Raw genomic sequence first — 20,883 nt, 5'->3', positions numbered from 1 at the left:
GTAATGAGCTAAAGAGACCCATTAGAAGCTATTTTGAACATATTAAAGAGAGTTAAATATATCCAACCACTCAGAGCAGCATGATTCATTCATAAGTAATAGCTAAGTCATTGAGTAAGGTCTTATTTACATAAATTAATGAAAAGATCACCTTTTACAGTGGTGTGTAATTTAGAGATAATCACAGGAACAGCCAAAAGGGCAGCAAAGGCCCATCTGGTTCAGCAAGCATTTTAGAGTAATCAAAGCAGAAAGCATGAGTTTGAGAAAACATAGGCAATCCAGGAAGAGGGGCAAGAGCCAGTGGAGATGACAGTGTGGTAATGGTAGGAGTGCTGGTAGCTGAAGCTTCGGAGGGATCGTCAAGCATAACTGCATGTATGTTGCACTCCAGTGATCTCAGTTGGGGAAGGAGGGGCGTCATAAAAGCACAGATAACATCAGTGTCAGAAGAAAGGCAGCAACATCTTGGTCAAATCCAGTTACCTTCTCTGGAGGAAAATGGAGAGCTGTCCAGAAATGGGACATTCTCTCAGGTAGAGGAGGGCTCAATGTAGTAATTAGATCACCATGGAGACGGTTTGTGGAAAGATGGAAGAGGCTTAAAATGAGGAACTAGCTCCAGATAACATGTATAGATGAGTCTAGGAGGGAAAAAGAGGAACAGCTTTACTGGTATCTAACTTATATTTAGGGAAGATCTTGGAGGACAGCTTAGACTTCATAATGCTAGAAAGTGAAAGTAACTCCGAAAACAATTCTCTCTTTAAATGACTGAGCATAGCTGTTGACTAATAGCTTTGTACAAATTCTGGTTTCCATAGCGTGCCAACTAGGGTGACCAGACAGCAAATGTGAAAAATCGGGATGGGGGTGGGGAGGTAATAGGAGCCTATATAAGAAAAAGACCCCAAAATCAGGACTGTCCCTATAAAATCAGGACATCTGGTCACCCTAGTGCCAACATGAAAAATAGTGCCTGGTATAGCCTCCTTCCTCACAAAGTACAGCAATTCCCATACTTGAACAGACCAATGGCTTGTCTGGTATTCTAGTCTGTGTAGATTCTTATACTGTACTTATCACCACATAGCATATTAGTGCCTTCCAGCAGTGCATTTTGTCATACGATTATACTTCTGTCACATCCTGCTAGTGCCCTACCCACCTTCCTCTGAAACATCAGATGTAGGCCACTGCCAGCTCCATGGCACTTGCCTAAACGGAGCATTGCTCTGTTCCAGTATGAAACATACTAGAATAAAACCTGAGTTGCAGCACTTCTGTATAGACTGATTCCTTTTCTACAGTCTGCCCCTGCCGCTTGTTTAGGGGCCTGGCCAGGTGTTTAATTAAAGCCTTTCCCAGCCTCTGTTTTATACTTGATTGTTAAAGGCCAAAATATTGTTTGTCAGGGCTGCAGAGATCATGTTATCTTCTACATTATACCATCTTATAGCTGCATTACTATCACAATAATATAACCCCCTTAATTATAGGCACATAGATTGTGGGTTGATGTCAATTCTAACAATTACATTCAAGAATGAAAGCCTATAGTCTTTAATGACTTGAAAGTCTAGCTGCCACCATTTGTGCCCACATTTTTCCATTGGCACTGTGACTCTTTGCAAGTGACTTTGGCCAGTTTAGCCAGGTCACAAATATCCAAAAGGTCAAGTGTAGCAAAGGCTGCCTGCAGAACATCTAGCTCTATCCCTGAGGGAAATCTCTCTTCCATCACTCAGGTTCAATTAGCACTCGAGATAGAGAGGCTGACGGAAGTTCACAGCACTAAAAACTCAGCTCAGAGGGAGACAGCTAGGCTTCTGAAAACATCTAGTTCACAATGGACATGCTTAGAGGCTTAAGAGAGTTTTCCCCATTCTATCATCTTACTGCATTAGCATAGGTGCCCCAATACTGCAAACATGATGTATATACTTGCAATCACCTGTGGTACAGCAAAATTTTTAAGAGAGAAGTTCATCTGTACATGAATGAAGTCAATGAGGCTCCAAACACAAGCTGCAGGATCATCTTGGAAAGTCAGCAGGCAAACAACTTGTCAACCTGTACATTAGCAAATCTGCGTCAAGGACAACAAATTCAAGCCTTTTTTTCCATGTGAATAAGAAACATTTGTGGGTGATTAGAACAGAAAAGAGCTGGTTTTCCAGTCCATGGATTCATGTAACCAGGGGCAAACATTAGAAGTCAAAATATGTTTTTAAAAAGCCTGTTACCAGACCCTACTATACTAGGCTTCCCTGGAAGGATGATGGCCTGAGCAGTTGTTTTCTGTGGTGTTCCATAGGAAGCTATGTACATAACACAAGATGCACAGGGCTCCCTGATTGCTGCCATTTTGTTTCCATTCAGGTGCAGAATATTAGTCACAGTTCTCTCATTTGCTCTCGGGGGGGGCTCCATTTGTTCATTTCTATTTGTTTGTCTCAATCCAGAGTAATTGAGACTGAATGTTTTCACCATTCATAGATTCATAGGCTTGAAGGGACCATTAGATCATGTAGTCTGCCTCCTATATATCATAGACCATTAGATCATGTAGTCTGCCCGAGTTAGCTAGAGCTGGTCCTGAGGGGGCTCCTGTGTAGTTCAGCTTGCATCCAGCCAGCTCTGGGAGCTGCTTTAGGGGGTTTCCACCCCTTCTCAGCCCTTCAGAACACAGTTAGCATCCAGGAGGGCACTAGGATGGAGCATGTGACAGCCTATGTATCACAGACCATTACATTTTAGTTACCCCCGTATTGAGCCCCCTTAACTTGTGTTCGGCTAAAGCTTCTCGTTCAGTAAGGCATCCAGTCTTGATTTGAAGACATCAAGAGATGGAGAATCTGCCTCTTCCCTTGATAGTTTATTCCATGGGTAATCACCCTTACTGTTAAAAATGTATCTTATCTGAATTTGTCTGGCTTCAGCTTCTAGCCATTGGTTCTTATGCCTTTCTCTGCTAGATCAAGAGCCCTTCAGTACCTGGTATTTTCTCCCCATGATACACTGTAATCAAGTCACCTCTGCCTCCTTTTGCTAAGCTAAACAAATTGAGCTATTTAAGTCTGTCACTATAAGGCCTTTTTTAAAAAAATCATTTTTGTGGTTATTTTCCTGCACACGCTTAAATTTTTCAACATCCTTTCAAAAATGTGATTAGAACTGAACACAAAACTATATGGCAGAGGTAAAATCACCTCCCTGCTCCTATTCACAACTCCTCTGTTTAGACAACAAAGGACATTAGCCCTTTCCCCCACAGCATTGCACCAAGAGCTCATGTTGTTGCTTGTCCACTACAATCCCTAAATCGTTTTCAGAGTCCCTGCGTTCCAAATGGTCTGCGCTCCTTGTTCCTAGGTGTGAAACTTTGGATTTTAAAAGGCATTTTGTTGGAATGGGCCTGGCTTCCCAAGTGATCCAGGTTGCTCTGTACTCCTGCTCTCTCTGAATCATTATTTACTACTCTGCCAATCTGTGTGTCAGCCACAAAAATATATCCGCAGTAAGTTTTGATGTACTTCTACATGAATGATACAAATGTTGGGCCCTGTTTGCACGTGAGCTTGACGCTCCTGTGCAGGGCCCTCAGATTCTGTCATAGGGCATCTGCTCCAGCGGATTCACAATCGTTAGCATACACTGCAAAGCCATGCAGCGGAGAGACTGTATTTTTAATACTGTGCCATTCTGCAAGCTTAAAGGAGTGATGTAGTTTCTTTTTCCCAGAGCACCTACGCATGGAGGCAGCCACATTTAAAGACTGTTTCCCCCCCCCCCCAGGTTGTCTTTAGTTATTTGACAAAACCAAAAAACTACGCCAAAGGCAAACCTCCTCTGGGGAGCATGCAGTACCCATTTTTAGGCAGCATGTGATTCATAACTGTACCAAAGTGAAGCAAAGTGCTCAAGACATCTTAAATCAGCTCTAGACAAGCGCCAGGCAGCTTTCAAGAGGATTAATGTACAAACCAATGGGAGGTAAATGATTCTTCTCTAGCAGAGTTTTAGAGCAAGTATAAACATCATGAGGTACACTTAAAACTTGTCCTACTGTTCAGTGATTAATTCTATCTTAAGTCCAATTTTTGGACTGAATGACCAAACCAAAACACCCCCTGTGCTTCCAGGTTTTACTAGAGGTCTATTTGTAATATCTTAGTACAGCAAATATTATCTTGCACTCTTGGCACAGCAGAATCCTGCAAATTTCTGCTATCAGCCAAGGAATATATTCTGTCTCGGTAGAGAATGATAGTTATAATTTCCTACCTGTAAGAATCCCAGTAAATCAAGGTGCTGTTTTGCTCTCAATCATTATAAGTAGAGTCATCAGGACCATTGTTTTTGCTGATACCAGTATGGGCAACTGATGAAACACACTCTAGACCAAATATTGTGCATATTTTTTTGCCAACAATATTGAAAAACATCTGCAGTTTAATTATAATTTTTTGTGTTATAGCGCTAAGAACCCATAAAAGGTAAGGTTCCATACCTCGTACAATTGGATTTAAATAAAGAAAAGCATCCTAGCTAATTATAATCAATACCTTACTAAAGTGAGGCTAACTAGGACTTTGTACAATTTTTTAATTAATTTGTTTGTAAACTCTCTCTGGCTGCAGTGACTTAAATAAGGGATTATGCTGGCACCAAATTTACCATTACAGTAACAGCTGCTGTTGCCCAAACTGCCTTGGAGAAGACAAATGTTCTCCCATTTATTTTAAAAGATTTCAGACACTATCAGCTCAGACTACTATACGATACCAAGGGTCTTTTCTGCTTTCCATTGCCTTTATAGTTCCCCCTGAATTCAATAAGAGTTTAAACAGAGATCAGTGAGAGAATGGGTCTGGCATTTCAGCTTGGATAAGTATCCAGAAATTAGGATTCTTAACCAAACTACACTGAACTCCTGGGTCTGCTTCACTAGGCTGCTATATTTACAAGAGAACGCTTTCTAATGTGACTTTTAGAACTTCCCTCTTCAGATAAGCTAGAAATATGATGAGAACAGGCCGAGGATGGCATAATGCTGCCCCCCAAATCCTGCCGAGGGTCGCCTAGTGGAAGCGCCGGCCCTGTACTCCCCACCCATCTGCCTATGTAGGTGAATAGTAACCCCATGGAGGCTGCTCTCCCGGGGTGCTGTGATCTGTAATAAGAAAGCCCTGTGCAGTGCAGGAAAGGAGTGCATAGGCCATAATATGACCTTTATGGAGTCAATTTAAAAATAGAGCCTTTAATGAGAACCACAATTTATACAAATCTAACACTCTGTTCATTATTTACAGGGCATAGTATTGGGTGAAGGCCCCGTTCTCCTCAACAACCTCCCTAGTGATTTCATGTACTGGTACCTTTTACATCTTTCTCTTTAGATGAGACACAAATGCATCCCTTAGCACATGAAATTCCTTGATTTGGTCATTAATCTTAAAATGTGCATTTGAAGTAATTTCATTACTAATCTCTTAACAGTGGGGCATAAAAGCTTTTCAGCCTCCTAAGGATCAATCTCTTTGAACATCCATGGATAATTGCAGTCCCGTGTCCTGATGAAAAGTCATGTAACAAATGTAGTTCTGAGTCAGCTAGTGACTTATGATCCTTGCGTTTCTAGAAGACTTGTGTGAACATTTCTAATATTGTAATTACTCCAACTTATTTAACTGTTATCTCTCATCAAAGCAAACATTTCACTTGTATCCCCAGCTGTTTGAAAGATTGTCATGCACAAGTAGGATCAGACTTTGAGACCTGGTGAGAGGGGGATGCAAGTTTTAATATTGTAAAAAATACAGGATATGGTTCTGTGTTCTAGGATTGCAGTAGTGAATGTAATATGGACATGTGGATTGTTCACAGTCCATTTTTAAAACAGTTCTGTAAGGTTGCACAGGTAGCCCTCTAAGATTTAAACCCTTCTGAGAAATAATCTCTGCCCTTTTCCTTCCTTCCAATAAAGGGATATGCCTCCACTTTTATGTTAGCCTTGTTTCAAATGGACCAATGGCAGGTTAATTTGAGCAACATGCTGTTCATTTTTGCACAGTGTTCTCATCACCATTACTGCAAAAGCCAACTCATTGGTGCAATTAGGCTTCATTGAAAGGTGCCAGTCCTAGAATGTCCTAATATATGAAGTGCATCAGAAGATCCAAGAAAAAGAGCTAGTTGTGAAAGACCATTTTCATTATTCTACAGTTGTCTGACGAGCGCCTAATGATCTGGCTATTTAAATACAGTACATTGGCTTTACATTAATTATCTGTTTATAAGGTTTTATTGCTCCACCTTGTGGTCTGAAAAAAGTTTTGGTCTGTTTCATATTCTATAGAGCAGTGTGACTATCAGAGAAAAATGCCAGTCCTTCCTTTTCCCCTGCATTTAAAATGACATTTTCCCCTTCAGTAGTACCACATTGGACCCATTCTAAAAATGTCCTAAGCAAATCTTTTATCATTTTTTTTCTTTAGGTTTGATCAGCTCAGGATAAAAGCTTATTTCATTGGCTCATTGATAACTTAGAGTACATTTTTCCATGCCATTGATGGGCCAGAAGACCTGCTGTTGGGCTCAAACAATTCTGCAGGCTCACATGAAGATGAATCCTATGTAGTTTTCTACCTCCTCTACTCCCAGCACATCAATGACACACAAAACTGTTACTCAACCTAAGGATGCTGCTGTAGTAAGATGTGGTTCTTTAATCACCCTGCTCCTAATTTCAATGTTTGGAAATCAAGGGCTATTCTTGCCACCTGCTTCCCCACCCCTCAAAGCACTGATTAAAAAATGTATAAGGGAGTGAGACCTTGATCCTTCTAGCACTGAAATCCTAAACTCCCATTGACTTCAGTGGGGCAGAATCAAACCAATAGGCGGCTCTTGTGCTCCAAGGTTTCTTTGTTATGCTGATGTGACAAGCATGTTCTAAGGAAGGAGCAGCTGTGAGGCATATATATATATATATATATATATATATGTCTAATAATAGTCTGATAGTGATGGATTCCTATTTTACACATGCTTAAAAGGTAGAGTATGAACTCGAACAATAGTGATAACTAAACAATAGCAAACCAGTTAATACATGTCAAGAGAACAGCATCAGCAATTGTCTATATTTTTGCAAGCAAATGATTGTGTTCATGACTATTTAGACAAAGATTGGGAGCACTGGAAATTCGCATCTTCTAGTGAAAGGCAAGTCAACAATGAAGGCAGCGTTCTTCACCGCTCCAACAATCAGAGAGCTCTGATCCTAAAGAACTGCTTAAGGGGTGGCTAAAGATAATTAACTATCCATTTCTACCTGACTTCTGAATTTTATGTCACTTTGTTTCATGGAATTTCATCCACTGGAAACTTTGAAATGTCTTTTTGGATGAAAATGAGTAAGACAGACAGTCCTCTGGCAGACAGGTTCAGCTTCAGAACCGTAGTCCCTAAATCTCAGAGTATTGTGCTGTCACCTCTGTCATACTTCAGTAGAGACACTTCAAGGCATATTTAATTACAAAATAGGCGGGGAAAGATAAGGACAAAAGAAAAGAAAATAGTGAATAGTGCTGATAAGGTACATTAGTTGATAAGTTCTCATCTATGACCTTCCCAACAGAAGCTATAAATAAATAACAGAAGAATAACATACCAAAATGCAGGCAATGCTCTCTTGTGGTTCTGGTGCTTCTGCTTAAGGAATAAGGTCATTGCTTTCAAAAGGCTAAAGCTAGACAGACAAATCCTATATCCAGGTACATAAGCTGCCTAAAGGTACTGAGAAATTGCAGCTCAATCATCTATCCAATGTCCATCCAATGATTTCAGTGGGAGCTGTGAATGTTCAGCACCTCTAGAAATAAGATTTTGTACCTAAACTAAGGATTCAGGTGCCTGATTATTATTTTTTTTTAAGCAGTCAAGCTTGGAAAATGTTGGCATGATGCCTTTAATGTGGAACATCTATTCTAACTTAGGGAACAATGCAGAAGCACTAGGCATTGGGGATGAAATCCTTCCTGAGCTGTCATGGAAGACCCAAGATTCAGTGGAACCACCACATTTCTGATGCAGGGAGGAGAGAGAGAAAATGGAGGACTTGAGAGCTTCTTGCACATCACGGGGGTTGGGTGAAGGTGGTGTTGTGGGTAGGCAAGATGTGGGGGCACAGATAACCGATATGTGGCCTGTGTGGATCCTGTGACCACAGACCCCATGTGGAAGGGAAGCTGGAGGATGCAGTCACCACTACAACCCTTAGGGTCCACTGCTGGAGTCTTTCCTCAATCAGTGCTCAGGTCAAAGGCATTTCAGTCAGATTATTTCTCCCCTGACCAGGGACTAAATACCCTGTCAGAGAAAAGTTTCCCCTTTCATTTCCAGATGTGGAAGTCCCCACTCAAAACCTACTCCAAAAGAAATGTAGTTCTGAGATGCAGGACCAGCAAGATTAAATACGAGACTCATGATGGATTAAAGCTCCAGTGACCTACCTTGGCTAGAAATTTGTGACTTGTAGCACTGGGAAGGGAAGATTCTCAGCTTTTTAACTGGATTAGGCTCTTTCTTTTAGAAAATCATAAAATCTTGGATTAAAAATCACTGTATTTGCAGCTCTTCCATGTGAATAAATAGAGACTTTTGCCAGAATAAGGACGGACTGATTCTTTAAATCGGGACAAATTCTGCTGTTCCTGCTCACCCAAGCAGCTTCATTGATTTTAAGTGGGGCATCTAGGATGATCGAGATCTGCCCCATCTTCTCCTGGGTAACTTTCTACTAACATTGCTCACTGTCACTCAGTGCTCCAGTGACAGGGTTGGTATTAGTTGCAAAGTAACAGAAACAAGGTTTGACTTTTTGTTTTCAATGCAAGATTCCCTGAAAAATCTCATTTCATGTTTTTGTATATGCCATGTGAATGATACGAATGCTGTGTAGGAGATGGGAAATACTAGGAATGAGGATGAACTAGTCAACAGATCTGGACTTGTGCTATGTCCAAGAAGGTACTCGTGCAAAACGGTTATTAAAAAAATGTCTTTTGTCAGACCCTGTCTCCTGCAGTGCAATATTTTACAATGACTCTGATGCCTCTCAAAATATAGGAACATGCATAAATGTGAATGTTACAAACCATTTCCCCCCACGCTTTTGAAAGAAAATAGGTCCATAATCACCATATCTATATTAATGCTATGGTGTTTATGAGAGAAACCAATAAAGGAATTCCATACTTTTGCCCTAGGTTCCTAAAGGTTCTTCACTCATTTTAATCAGAGAGTGAATTGGGGCAAAAGCACTAGTAGTGAAAGCCATTAATGCACTCTCAACCAAGCAGTGGATGAAGACATGTTCTATTTTAAATCTGTTCATTTAAAGGTGACGCTTCTTAAAACTACTTGCAATGCTCTGAAACTTTTGCCTGCATTAAAATTTGCAGCAAGTGGACCAGTATATGACAGACTGATTTTAATCATAGTTTCTATCGGGGCTTATTTAAACACAAGTTAAAATAGTACAGCCCTCTCAAGCCTCACCTCCCCCTCCCTTTTGTGTGTACACAATTTATTAGAGCCCCGCAGATCCAGATATCCACTTTATATCCGCAGCTATCCACATCCGTGGACCATTTCTGCAGATCGCAGATGGATGCACATCCAAATTTTATACCTAAAACCCTGCAAATCTGCGGATCATTTTTGCAGATCGGATGTGGACACAAATTTTGCATCTGTGTGGGGTTCCAACAATTATATCAGTACAAAGGTGCTTTATATCTAGATAGATATACTGTATGGAAAGCAGAATATTCTATAATGCTATAACCATCTTTATACTAATATAGCTTCATCCACACTACACATTGTATTGATATAACTATTTCTCTTAGGGGTGTTTTTAATTATTTTTTACTGAAATAGTTTTTGACTAGTTTAATTAGGTGTAGACCAGGCTAGTACTATGGGCAGAGCAGCATGAATTCTCTCCCTCAGCTGTCTCTTACAAATGTTTCAGAAGGTGCAGTGAAAAGGGGCTGTTAGTTATTCTCATTAAGGGTTTTTTCTGCTTTCCATTGCCTCTATAGTTCCCACTGAATTCAATAAGAGTTTAAACAGAGATCAGTGAGAGAATGGGTCTGGCATTTCAGCTTGGATAAGTATCCAAAAATTAGGATTCTTAACCAAACTACACTGAACTCCTGGGTCTGCTTCACTAGGCTGCTATATTTACAAGAGAATGCTTTCTAATGTGACTTTTAGAACTTCCCTCTTCAGATAAGTTAGAAATATGATGAGAACAGGCTTTCTGGTGATACTTCAGCACTTCCGTTTCCACACCAAACCAGCAGAAGCACAAGGGGATGAAAATGAAAACATGAACCAAACCTTTCAAACGACACCCACCTTTAATTGTGAGGTGGTGCTGTTTTGCCCATCTTTGCGGTAGATGCTACTGAAATTGTATCAATGGATTTCTAATCCTTAATTGTGCATGATCTGTTCCTTCAGTCCCCTTCAGCACTGTTAGAAAGGGACATCTGCATTCTGTCAACACAACTGATTAATCTGCCAACAGTAACACTAACCTTGTTTATTATGTGGCAAGCACTGCATTAAGGAAAGGTGTTAAGCACCTACTGTAGTTCCTAGAAAACCACTATTTTCTTTCTGTGGGAGTGTGGATTGGGGCATCTCTCCGAACAGATCACAAAAAGGATTAATTACTGGCAAATCTGGTCTGGCTTACTCACTCTCACAGGATAATTCTGAATAGGATACAGTCCTAAAACATTTCACTACCATTAACCTGCTGTTGAACATCAAACTACAGCCCGTTGGAAGCTGTTCAGGGAGATGCAAGTTTTCAATTCAGAGACGATTTAGCTGGACGTTTGTATTACTAGTGTTGCCAACTCTCATGAATTTGTCACGAGTCTCATGATAATAATGGTTTTCCTTAAAGCTCCAGCTTCAGGAGTCAAGTGGATGTGTGATGATTTCAGCCTTCATTCTTAAAGGGAAAAGTAAACTTCTAGTCCTCATGACTGGAGAAAGCTTCAAAATGTGACCCCCGTGCACCCTAAAGACTCAAAAAGCAGAAGGCAAATAAAAAGAACACCAAATCTATTACTTTTACATAATCTCATGATTTTAAAGCCAATCTCATGATTTTTGAACATTTGGGGTCAGTAATACTGTATTATTAGCATCTTGTCATTTATGTGAGATTTCATAGTGCCCTGAACTCAAAAGTCAGAAACTCAATTTAGAATAGGTAGGGATTTGATCTCTTGAGACTGTAAGAATTAGTTATTCCTTCTCAGATACTGGCAACATCTATTAAGTATCTGATGTAAGCCAAGTAAGCAGGGCTACATTCACCTATAACCCCACGAGGCCTGGGCCACTGTAATTCTGGGGCACCATTCTGGTCAGGTAGCAAGACTGATGGTCAAGTGGAGGAGAAGCAGCAGGGAGATTGTGAGTATTCTCGCATATGACCAGTATTCTGTTTGCAATGTGTTCATAAGCATAGCAGCTGAGAGGGCCTGGCATAACATTTTGAAGGATCTATGGGAGTTCACTGGCTTGACACAGCTTTGCTAATAAAACTTGGATACTCTGTATTAGGAAACCAAACTTAACCACTACATTTGAATCCAAACTTTTATTGCTCAATGAGGCCCACTCCAGGGTAGAGCTTTCAGTGAAATTTGACTGAAATTACTTCAGATGTTGATTATATAATACAGAAGACAATACTCCATAGGTTACTGTCATGTGACACAAAAAGTAGGATAATCAGGTTTTTAATGGTGTGCTGCATTTCTCTGCTAAAATGTATTGATTGTTGGTGAATTGTGCTTTGAACCAAATATAACCAGGTACAGTCCTGGAAATCAATCAGTCTAAAACACTGAGGAGGAAAAGTGTCTCTAAGGAGATTAAAATATATCTATTATGATACATATTTTAACAGTTCCTTGGGTATCTGTGACTTTTTTGTGAATGTATGAAAAGCTTAATTTGAGTCTTATGGTACAATAAGGATCTGGTGACTAATCTGACAATTTCATGCTTCCTAATGAAAAGTTTGAATATGATCAATCTTACCAAATAGTTTGGATCACAAAGAAAGTGCATGATAGTGTAACAAGTCTTTTCTTTTAGAAACTGAATTCAAAATATTCTAGATGGTAGGTCACATTTCATTTTGTTTACAAACTACAGGAAAACGTTTAAAAATGAATATTAAAAGAATGTTGTAATTGCTCTTAATTAATGCAAAGTATTGCCTTACACGCACCCACAAGGAGTACACCAATTAATCATACCAGGCATTACTCAGCATGTAGTTGCTCAACTTCATTTGGCATCAGTTTGGGATATTAGATACATTCTAAACTACCAATATAAATCCTATTCCAAGTTTGAGAATCTAATTCTAAAGCTACTAGATGTGCTGGAAAACTCTTTGGGGCTCTATCTGGCAAGCCTCACTCGGAAAACATCCCCCTGAATGCAGGCTCATGAGAAATGTATAAGAGGTCAGGCATCAGACTTGACTTAAGTACAGTGATATTGCCTGATTAAGGAAGAGTGATCAGACCCTAGATACAGAAGTAAAGCCAGGAACTGCGTTAAAAAAACTTCTTGCCAGAGGTTTAAGAGAAATTGATTCTAATAAGGCTCAAGAATTTATGAGCATAGGGAAATCAGTGAAAACTGGCATACTTGAAAGCAAGGCATTTCACACTTTACCTACTGAAAGCTATAGTTTTCTTTTGTGTTGTGAAGGCTAGTCAAGTACAAATAATTCACAATAACTGCTGATAGTCCAAACCAGTTTGGAAACATTCAAGGACCTCCCAGCTCTAGAGTATAATTTTGTCTGTCTCCCAGAAGCTGCAGTATCTGTATGTAATTTTCGCTGTCACAGAATAAATTAGCTTAGAATAATATACAGTGGCCTTACTCCTGCACTCAATGAAATCAATGAGAGCTGGATCAGGACCAGTATATTTGAACTGAAAGTTTCCTCTTAAATGAATCTTTGACCTGTTTCAAACTGTAACTATGGCAGACATTGAATGCTGTCTTCTTCTGCAAGATAAGCAAAATCAGTGACCGCAGGTAAGCAAAATAAAAATGAACACTCAAACTTTTTAAATCTCAAAGGTTTTTTTTTTTCATTTTGCTTTGCTTTTTAATGAATTGTTGAAGGATATTTTTGAGAGCGACAGTTGCTCAGGCAGGGTTACATTCTATCTCTATGTGCAGAAATCCCATTGGAGTAACTCAGCAAGATATGCCAAAAACACAGATGTTTCTAGCTATTCATTTAAGATTCTAAATGAATATTAGAATCTTAAATGAATAGCTGGGTCCTTCTTACTCTTTGTTGTTGTTATTTTATTGGGAGCTGGTAAAAATAAATAAAAATAAAAAATCAGTTTCTAACACCAGTGATGCAGTTTATGAACTTGCACATTGTGACAAACTAGCAACCAATGGTATGACCCCGCACTCCTTGCATGTGCCCTATTCCCATTCAAGCTAATGGAAATTGTCTTTGTCTGAAACTTTAGATTCTAGCCCCAAAGAGCCATATCTCCAATTCTTACACAGGAAAGCCCCTGGCATTTGCCTAACAAAGGAACTCAAGGATTTGGCTTATAAGAGGTGGGTATGTATATACATACACATCCTTGTAACATTCAGCTTTGAATGAGGTGAGTCTGGTGAATATTCAGACTTCCCTCCTGTAAAAAGCATGTTGCTTCCTACAAGTGCTCTCACTTTGACATCATGAACAACTTAATCTTTACAAGCCTGGAAAGGCTCTAGTGTGCAGTGTTTTCATTGACAATGTCTAACCTATTCAGAGTAACACAGGAACCCAGACAGCACTCATACAGCATCCCCCCTTCCTATTGTAATAGGGGGATTTTCTTTCACATAACACTTTCAGGAAGGATCTTTCGTGTGCTTGGATGTTCCTGTGTGCAGTGAGCCCCTAATATTGCCTTATTGATTATAGATTTTGGAATGGGAATATAATTCTGTTCACCAATATATCACAGTACTCTGAATCTAAAAATCACATGTAGCCGTAAGAAGAAAAACAGAGCGGTTAGTTCTGTCTTGGCATTTGAGAGAACTTGTTGCAGGCCACTCCCTCGACTATAGGAACATCAGCCTTAATCACATTTGTCTACAAGTGCTCTAACCGGCCCTAGCTCTTTGTTTGTTTACTTTGTAGATCTCAGCACACTTTATGTATAGAAAGTTTCACTCTTTCCCCTGTACAGTCAGGTCCTTTAAGAAGACCCTTACAAACATCAAAAAGGAGAACAGAAACCCTGAATGATTTTTTTTTTTTAATTTATTTTAAAAAAGTCTCTGAACATTCTATTCAATTGGTGCCGTTGCCAACACCAGGAATCCAAGCGGATACTGCACCTCTGGCTAACTGAGCAGCCAAACCAAAAGCTACTTTGATAACTGTATCACTTATTTTTTTTGTTGCTTTTCGAATCACATTTTGTGTGTGTCTGTCTGCCTGTGACATCTCCTGAATGGATGTGTAAGCCAGCAGTTATATACTCCCTGATCAAACTCTTGACTAACTTTGAGTCAGCAAAACTCACTTGAATGCTCGTGGGGTTCTCTTCTGCAGCAGTGAGAGAAAAGCAGTGTTGCCATTGTTTTGCGCCTACAATAGCAACTTTCATAGGCGCTGCTGTATTTGCAAATCAAGCCTTTGAGAACACCTGTGGTTCTCAGGGATGGAGAGAAGGGAGTGAAACCCAGAAGGCATTCCTCTTCTCTGCATTGAGTTGCACTCCTCAGCACCTCTGCTGCTGCAGGAAAAACACCTGTCGAACCAGAACCCTCCTATGTCCAAATGTGCAGCCAAACTATTGAGCTGGCTTGAAACTACCTAAAGCAGGTTCACTCACCTTTAGTCTCCTCTGCCCAACTCGCCGAGACAGAGACTTCTACTTCCTCACCAAGCAAGCCCAATGCCTATATCAAACATGGTGGTGGATGATGGAAAAGCATTCAGATACCAGAGAGATAATTGTAGTCATGTGCGACTAGATAGAAGGTAGTTACCAAGCCCATTCTGTGGTTCTGTTTCCCACTCCTCAGGCCTGATCTGTACTAGGAAACGGTGCCATGAAGGAGCTGTCCTGTTAAGAATGTGTTAAGGGAAAAGGGAAGGCTGACTGTGGGGGAGGAAGGTGGAGGAGCAGAGGCAACAAAATAGCGTTTACAGTCTCCAAACCAATGAGCAGAGCCGCTCTGAGTTTCTGAAGAATCTATTAGCACTGGGGGTGCCCCTAACATTCAGGGGCCTCTCAGCAATAACCCTGATTTCACTTTCCTGCTGGTGGGAAGAGCGAAAGCTTCTGAGTGGCAGCTCGCAGGGTGCTCTATGGGAGAGTACACTAGCTCTGTCTGTCATCCGTGTATATTTCCAGAGAGTTCAACAGCAAGGTTGACTTCTTAAAATTATATAACCCAAAAGCTAAATCAGAGGGTCATGTGGGAGTTTTCGGTCCAGTAGAAAGAATCCTCTAAAAAGCCAGGCAAATACCAGTTGCCATCTCACACTTTTTTCCAGAAAATCATGCTAGCTGTGTCTACATTGCCCTGGCTGAAGTTACAACAAACAGCTAACAGAGAGCTCACAGAACACACAGGAAGATGCAGAATCCTGTCTCCCGTGCCTGAACTAGTAGCAGACTACTAAGGAAAAGGGGAAGAATCTGACTGGAAGGGACTCAGAATCATGGAGGAAATGCAATGAATTTGACCATTGTAGACTTTACCTCTTTCTGTTACTCTACAGTGAAATAGGGGGACTATGCCTCTCTCTCCCTGAAAATAAAATACAATCTGTTCAGTGAATGTCAAGTAAACAGAAGCTCTCCAAATGGTGCATACAGGTAGAATGGCATGGATAGTGATGTTGATACACCTGCAGTAGATCTCAAGGGTCACCTACCTGACCCTTACAAAGGGGCAGTGCATGGCACCACTGTATCTTGGAGTGTCTGAGCTATCTTGGATTGAATCAAAGTATATTTGGGGGTTATTTTTTTCAGTTGCTGAACAACTGGCACACATCTGTATGGGTAGCAGGAGTATGGTTTACCTGATCTCCCCACTCCTCCAAATATTTGGTGGTATTAAAGCAGGCTAAGTTTTTAAGTACCAGTCCTTACTGCTATCAGTTTAAGTTCTAAGGAAGAGACGGTGAAGGTGCAATGACCTACAACTCAGTTTCAGCTATCTACATTGAGTGGGATTTTCCCGCACCATGTATTTTCTCATAGGAAAGAAAGACTTTATGCTACGAATGTGAAACCGTTAGTCTTTATCACCAAGCAACCACATCACCGAGACATAAATAGCTGTGTCTCACAGTACATGCTTTCTATCCAGCCAGCCTTCTACCCAGAGCATTGAACGTTCAGGCAAACAGTCTTCCATCTGGTAGATGGGGTCTGTTCTATGTGTGATTTGTAGGCACCCGCAGATGGTGTTACTCCATTGCACAGTGTGTGTGTGTGGGGTGGGGGTGGGGGGTGGCGGCATCACCACCAGCAGCACCTTAAATTTCACAGGGATGAAAGAGGCCTCATTGTGTTTAAGGTCTTGCTATAGATGTGCTAGATTATTTGAATTGAATATAATTAAGGTGGGGTTTTTTGGCTTGTTTTTGATGTGCAGAAGGGGTTTCATTTTTTGACAAGTCTTCTGCCCATTGGAGACAAAACAAAACCAAAAAACCCCCCTCAATCTGCATACTAGATAGTGGAAATCACAGCCAAAACAAAAGCTGTGTCTCCCTCAGAAACTTTTCACTGGCCAAGCTACAACTTTCCCAGATGCTCTTTTACTGTTCAAAGGTATTTCCCCCATACACTCCACTCAGATCTTTTGCAAAACAAGCAGTCTGACATAAAACCAGCTCTAAAAGACTAAAGTGGCTGCCAAAAGTAGTAGCATCAGTTCAAAACTTTTACTCAGAGGGGTGTGTGTAATTCTTATCGGATCGATTTCAGTGGAATAAACTGCAAGGGAGCTCTGAACCGTGTTCTGCAGACTACTAGGAAGGGAAGAGAGTTTCTAGGGTGGATCAGGGAGTGCTCCCTGCCCTAGTGCCCTATAGCTATTAAACAGTGACACTGACTACGGATCATTACGGAGAGGCTAGAGAGACCCCGCGCAGCTATGATTTCAGCCAGTCTGCAATAAAAAAAAAAAAAAAAAAAAAAAGCTGGAAACTCTGGGAAGTGAATACAGCACTACGGTCTGCAAAAGCTCTAGCCCTGGGGATGGGAAAGACCCAGTAAAATTGTGCTCTTACCCCCTCCATTTTTGTAGCAGAGGTAGGGAAATCTCCAGACATTGGCCAGGTCCACAGCGAATCCAATGACCGAGAGAAGGAAATCGATCTTCTTGCCCCAGGTCTCCCGCTCCGGCTGCCCCTCGGCGGTGTAGTGGAGGCTGGAGGCGGCCGGCAGGAGGCTGCTGCTGGTGTATTGGACCCCATTCTGCTCCTTCACCAGAAGCAGCTCCACATCCTTCTTCGGCGGCGGCTGGCCGGAGCAGTCCTGCACGGGAGCCACCGCCGACACTCTGCGCTCGGGCTGGATCTGTTTGTTCATCCTCGCCTTGAACACCCAGAAAGAGAGCTCAGGAGGGGGAGCGGCGGAGGGGGTGGGGGAGAAGGAGATAACGGAAGTGCACTTCCCACTGGAGGCGACTCTGTGCGCACCGGCCCGGCGGGGCTGGAGAAGCCGTAATAAGGCTGCACGCGCCAGGGGTGCACGGGACGGAGTCACAAACTCCGAGCCGGCTTCCCCCCGCCCCAGGAGCACCGGCTGCCCGAGCCCCGCTGCGGCCGCGCCCCCTGCCTAGGTGAGGCGCGGGACAAGTGCCCAGTGCCCGGGCCACCCACCGCCCAGGGGTCCCTGGCAGGGGCGCTGCAGGGGCTGGGGAACCGCTGGCCGCTGCCGGCTCCCTGCCCCGCTCCCCACGTCCCGCTGGCTAAATAGGGAACAGCCCCAGCCACTCCCCTTGCACCTGAAAATGTCAAACCTCCGTACGCCCGCGCCACAACACCCCCCCCCCCCCGGCTCCCCGGCGCCTGGTCCTACCGCCGGGGCAGAGCCTGGCCCCGCACAGGGGCAGGCAGCGCTGCGTCTCCTCCCCGCCGGCACAGCCCCGGCCGCCCCCACGCCTCGCCCGCTGCCAGCGCGCCCAGCTGGGGCCGCTACCCGGCCAACTTTCGGCTGCCGGGGCTCGCCACCGAGGCAGTTTCCCCTGGTCTGGCAGCGCTGAGTAGTTGAGCAGGGCAATGCGGGGGCAGAGCCGGGGGGGTGGTAGCCTGTGGGCCCGCGGTGCATTGGCAGCTGGACCCCCCCTCCCCGAAGCAGGGGTAGTTTGACTTGTTCCCTGTCTCGCCAGCAGAATGTGCGGGCCCAGGGACTGTCTGGATCTGGTGGGGTTATCCAGGTGCCAGATCGGGGCACAGGTGCTGGAGCACCCCCGGGCTTGAAGTGGTTTCCATGACACACGGGGTTTCCAGTTTGTCTAGAGGGAGGGCTGAGAGCCATTGAACCAAAGTGTCCCAGCGCCCCTGGATCAGGGCATTTGCAGCCCTGCTGCAACAGTAAGCCCTATAAGACCGGTAGAATTAGGGGGACAGAATTAGGGGGACTGGGGCCCCAAATTGTCTGAATCCAGGGGGATACCGGGTTCTCCAGAGCTGATCTGTTGCATCAGGATCTGGGGGGGGGGGGTGTATGATCCCGTCCCCACCCCCATAGCAGCGACTAGACTTGTTCTCCCTTTAGGCAGTGGAATTTGGGAGTAGCGGCCAAACACTGGCAGGGTCCAACTTTTTTGCCTTTTCCCCAGTGATCCCACTAAGCAGCCCCTGCCCCTGCCTAACTTCAGGTCAGGTCACAGGCCTCATACATGCCTCCTCCAGTATCATTCTAGCCTTGGGGAGGGGGGGCCTCCTCCTGCATTGAGAACTGATTTATAATACACCAGTGCCATCCGCACTGTGGCAATGCCAGCGTGACCTGACGAGGAGTTTCAGGTGCCTCCTTGAGTTGAGAGGGTGAGAAAGGAGCCCAGTTAGGAGAGGGGTAATGTTTGGGAATGGAAATCCCTCATCCCAGACCATGCAACTGGCAGCCTTCGTGATCCTCAGCTGTGCCTTGGCTCCTACCCCCGATCTAGGCATAGCATCTCAACGCTTGCCGAAACTCTCCAGAGTCAGAGCACACTGAGGACACCTGGCACCCAGATATTCATATTTTCCTGCCTTCAGCCTGGCTGAATAAATCACACACACAACTCCTTCCTCCCTCCTGGCACAACCCCCAAGACATATTGCTCATGCTTCCGATATACACACTGCCCCATGCAGTACCTTACTGCACAGGCGCCCTCTGGAAAGACTCCATCATCTGCACACACACACACTACACAACTAGTCTTATAGAACCTACATACACTCACACTGCCCTCTACGCACACACACTAGCTATACAGACGGAGCACACTCACTCCATGCCAGTACAGCCTAGCCCCACACACCTCTCCATAGCCTGCACCCTGTGAATGCTCCATCCCGGGTGCACATACCACACACACATTCCTGGGAACCACCACCCTGCTCCCCCCCCCCACAAAACCTATCCACACATGCTGCCGTAGAAACAATCGCCTCCTCCAAACACTCATTCTCCAAAAACACTCAGAGCATGTGCACAACCCTTTCCCCCCCTCAATTAGGAGCATCTGCACCTCGGGATTAAAAACAAACCCTGTTTCTAATCTAGCCATAAAAAAACTGCACTCCCAACCCCACCTTGCAGCGCCCTGAAGCAAATATGCGGGCAAACTCACCAGATGGCCCTGAAAAGGGCTCTGTCCCATGTCCTGGCAGCCGGGGGGGTAGGGGGTAGTAATGAAGGAGGGATCACTCTCTCTGGGGTCTACCACACTAGTCCTCCTTTCCTTTGGGACTGGAAATGCCTCCTGGAGCAGAAGCTGCGGGCGATCCACCCAGGAGCTTTTTAACCCCCTCTCTCCACGTGATTGAATTACTGTCCCTCTGGCTGGTCCCTTCCGGACAAACAAGATAAAATCTTGCTCGGAGCAGATGGGAACACCTTTTTTCCCCACAAAGGGGAATTGGAAGGGAGGAGGGGGATTGATTTTGGTTCTTATGAGATTGGGGGGGGGGAAGAATCCAGGAAGCCCCCACTTATTTTCAATATATGTGATTGCTCTTAGGTGGAAAGTGTGGGCAATCTGGCTAATGTAATATCTGCTGCACCCTCAAGGTAAGAAAGTCTCAATTGGATTTTTAAAAAGTTGCTTAATCTTGAATCTGTCTGCATCCTGTTATGCCTAATGGGGCCTGACAGCTGTTTGAGTTACGGGCAGGAGAAGGGAATACTAAGTGTGGTAAGAAACCTCAGTGGGGCAGAGCAAGATGGCAGGCAGTTAGTTGCATGTTACTCTGAGCTAGGGCATATCTTGGGGTGGGTTTTGTTTGCGTCAGGTGGTTGAATGCTTTTGAGCTGGCCTTAATTGTTCAATTGCCCTGAGATCTCGAATGTTTAAAAGTAGGCTGGGGCACTGGAGAAAACCCTCTTGCGTTGGCATAAAAGTAGTCTAGATTTAGCATTATGCTTCCGAATTTCCACTGAGGCAGCTGGGTTATCTGCTTGTGTGAAGCCCCACAATGTGGATTGTCAGCAGGGTCTGAATCCATGGCCTAGCAACCGAGCACAGACATCTCCCACTGGAGTT

At 43.4% G+C, this 20,883-nt stretch overlaps 1 protein-coding gene across 2 annotated transcripts in view; it reads right to left on the bottom strand.

The window, feature by feature from the left end:
• The window catches only part of SLC6A2 (solute carrier family 6 member 2), a 105,395-nt gene extending 87,469 nt beyond the window's left edge, over positions 1-17,926 (bottom strand). The window contains exon 1 of one of the 2 annotated variants that reach the window (XM_034788775.1): positions 17,414-17,926. In XM_034788775.1, the coding sequence (XP_034644666.1) occupies positions 17,414-17,714 (301 nt within the window). In that variant the 5' untranslated portion in view covers positions 17,715-17,926. The remainder of the gene's footprint in view (positions 1-17,413) is intronic. The other variant, XM_034788774.1, reaches the window with a different exon arrangement.
• Positions 17,927-20,883: the final 2,957 nt, after the last annotated feature.

Source organism: Trachemys scripta, chromosome 13, assembly GCF_013100865.1.
Source record: "Trachemys scripta elegans isolate TJP31775 chromosome 13, CAS_Tse_1.0, whole genome shotgun sequence".
Classification (NCBI taxonomy): domain Eukaryota; kingdom Metazoa; phylum Chordata; order Testudines; family Emydidae; genus Trachemys; species Trachemys scripta.
This window is presented reverse-complemented; position numbering and strand designations above follow the sequence as displayed.